This window comes from Anarrhichthys ocellatus, unplaced genomic scaffold (genome assembly GCF_004355925.1).
Source record: "Anarrhichthys ocellatus isolate YVR2014 unplaced genomic scaffold, GSC_Weel_1.0 scaffold10733, whole genome shotgun sequence".
Lineage (NCBI taxonomy): Eukaryota > Metazoa > Chordata > Actinopteri > Perciformes > Anarhichadidae > Anarrhichthys > Anarrhichthys ocellatus.
The window spans coordinates 1-1,024 of record NW_022290707.1 but is presented as its reverse complement, the minus strand read 5'-3'; the positions used below and the strand labels follow the sequence as shown (position 1 = coordinate 1,024).

The following is a 1,024-nucleotide window of genomic DNA, read 5'->3' as shown; positions in this document are numbered from 1 at the left end:
TGTGTGTGTGTGTGTGTGTGTCTGTGTGTGTGTGTGTGTGTGCTGATCTTTTACTTGCCAAACTTGTCAGAAATGTTAAATGTTATTTAGTGTTAAATCTCTCATAATGTGTTTCTCTTGCACTTTTGATATTTGGTGTTTGAATTTCTTTGTTGCTGAATAAATGAACATGTGTGTGTGTGTGTGTGTGTGTCAGGGCTTCATGGACCTGAACATGACAGAGTTTCAGAAGCTGGGTCCCAACGTGACGGGCCTCCAGCTGGTGAACTGGTCCAATCCCGCTGTGGAGAAGATGGACCGGGACTGGCTGGAGTTCGACAGTAAAGACCTCAAACTGGCCCGCAGGAGGCTCAGGGTACTCACACACACACACACACACACACACACACACACACACACACACACAGCTGAGTTGCTGTACTTGTGAGGACATGTGTAGTGTTAGTGTGGAGATGGACGTGTGGTGTTGTGGCAGTGATGTGACTGAATCCCTCGCTGTGATGGCGGACTCCACCACTGACTGACAGGATAACAGCTGATACCCGGAGCAGCATCACATATTTATTATTTATTTAAACAACAACACAGGAGATCAACACACACACATGTTCAAATTTAACAACAAATAGTTTCATGGAATAAACACAATATCCTTCACAACGACATGAATACAATAAATAGAAATAAAATTAATTAATTAATAGAATTATAATTGCAATTGCTTCTCCTTCTTCTTCAGTACACTGGAGCGCTGACCTACGACGGGGTCATCGTCATGGCGACGGCCTTCCAGAACCTGCGTCGGCAGCGCATCGACATCTCTCGCCGTGGCAACGCGGGGGAGTGTCTGGCCAACCCGCCGGCCCCCTGGGGCCAAGGCATCGACATCCAGAGAGCTCTGCAGCAGGTAAACACAGCGTCACAGGGGCCGGGGGGGCCGCCAAGCACCCGCAGTAAACCTGTTTGTGTGTGTGTGCGTGTGTGTGTGTGTGTGTCTGTTTGTGTTTGTGTGTGTGTCTCTGTT

The 1,024-nt window shown here is 47.9% G+C and overlaps 1 protein-coding gene across 1 annotated transcript; it reads left to right on the top strand.

The window, feature by feature from the left end:
* Positions 1–48: 48 nt before the first annotated feature.
* Positions 49–983, top strand: LOC116381015 (glutamate receptor 1-like; the record flags this gene model as incomplete). The annotated part of the gene is made up of 2 exons (XM_031842807.1): positions 49–355; positions 740–983. Coding segments are annotated over exons 1-2 (436 nt in total), but the record flags the coding sequence as incomplete, so codon positions are not given.
* Between the last annotated feature and the right edge of the window lie 41 nt (positions 984–1,024).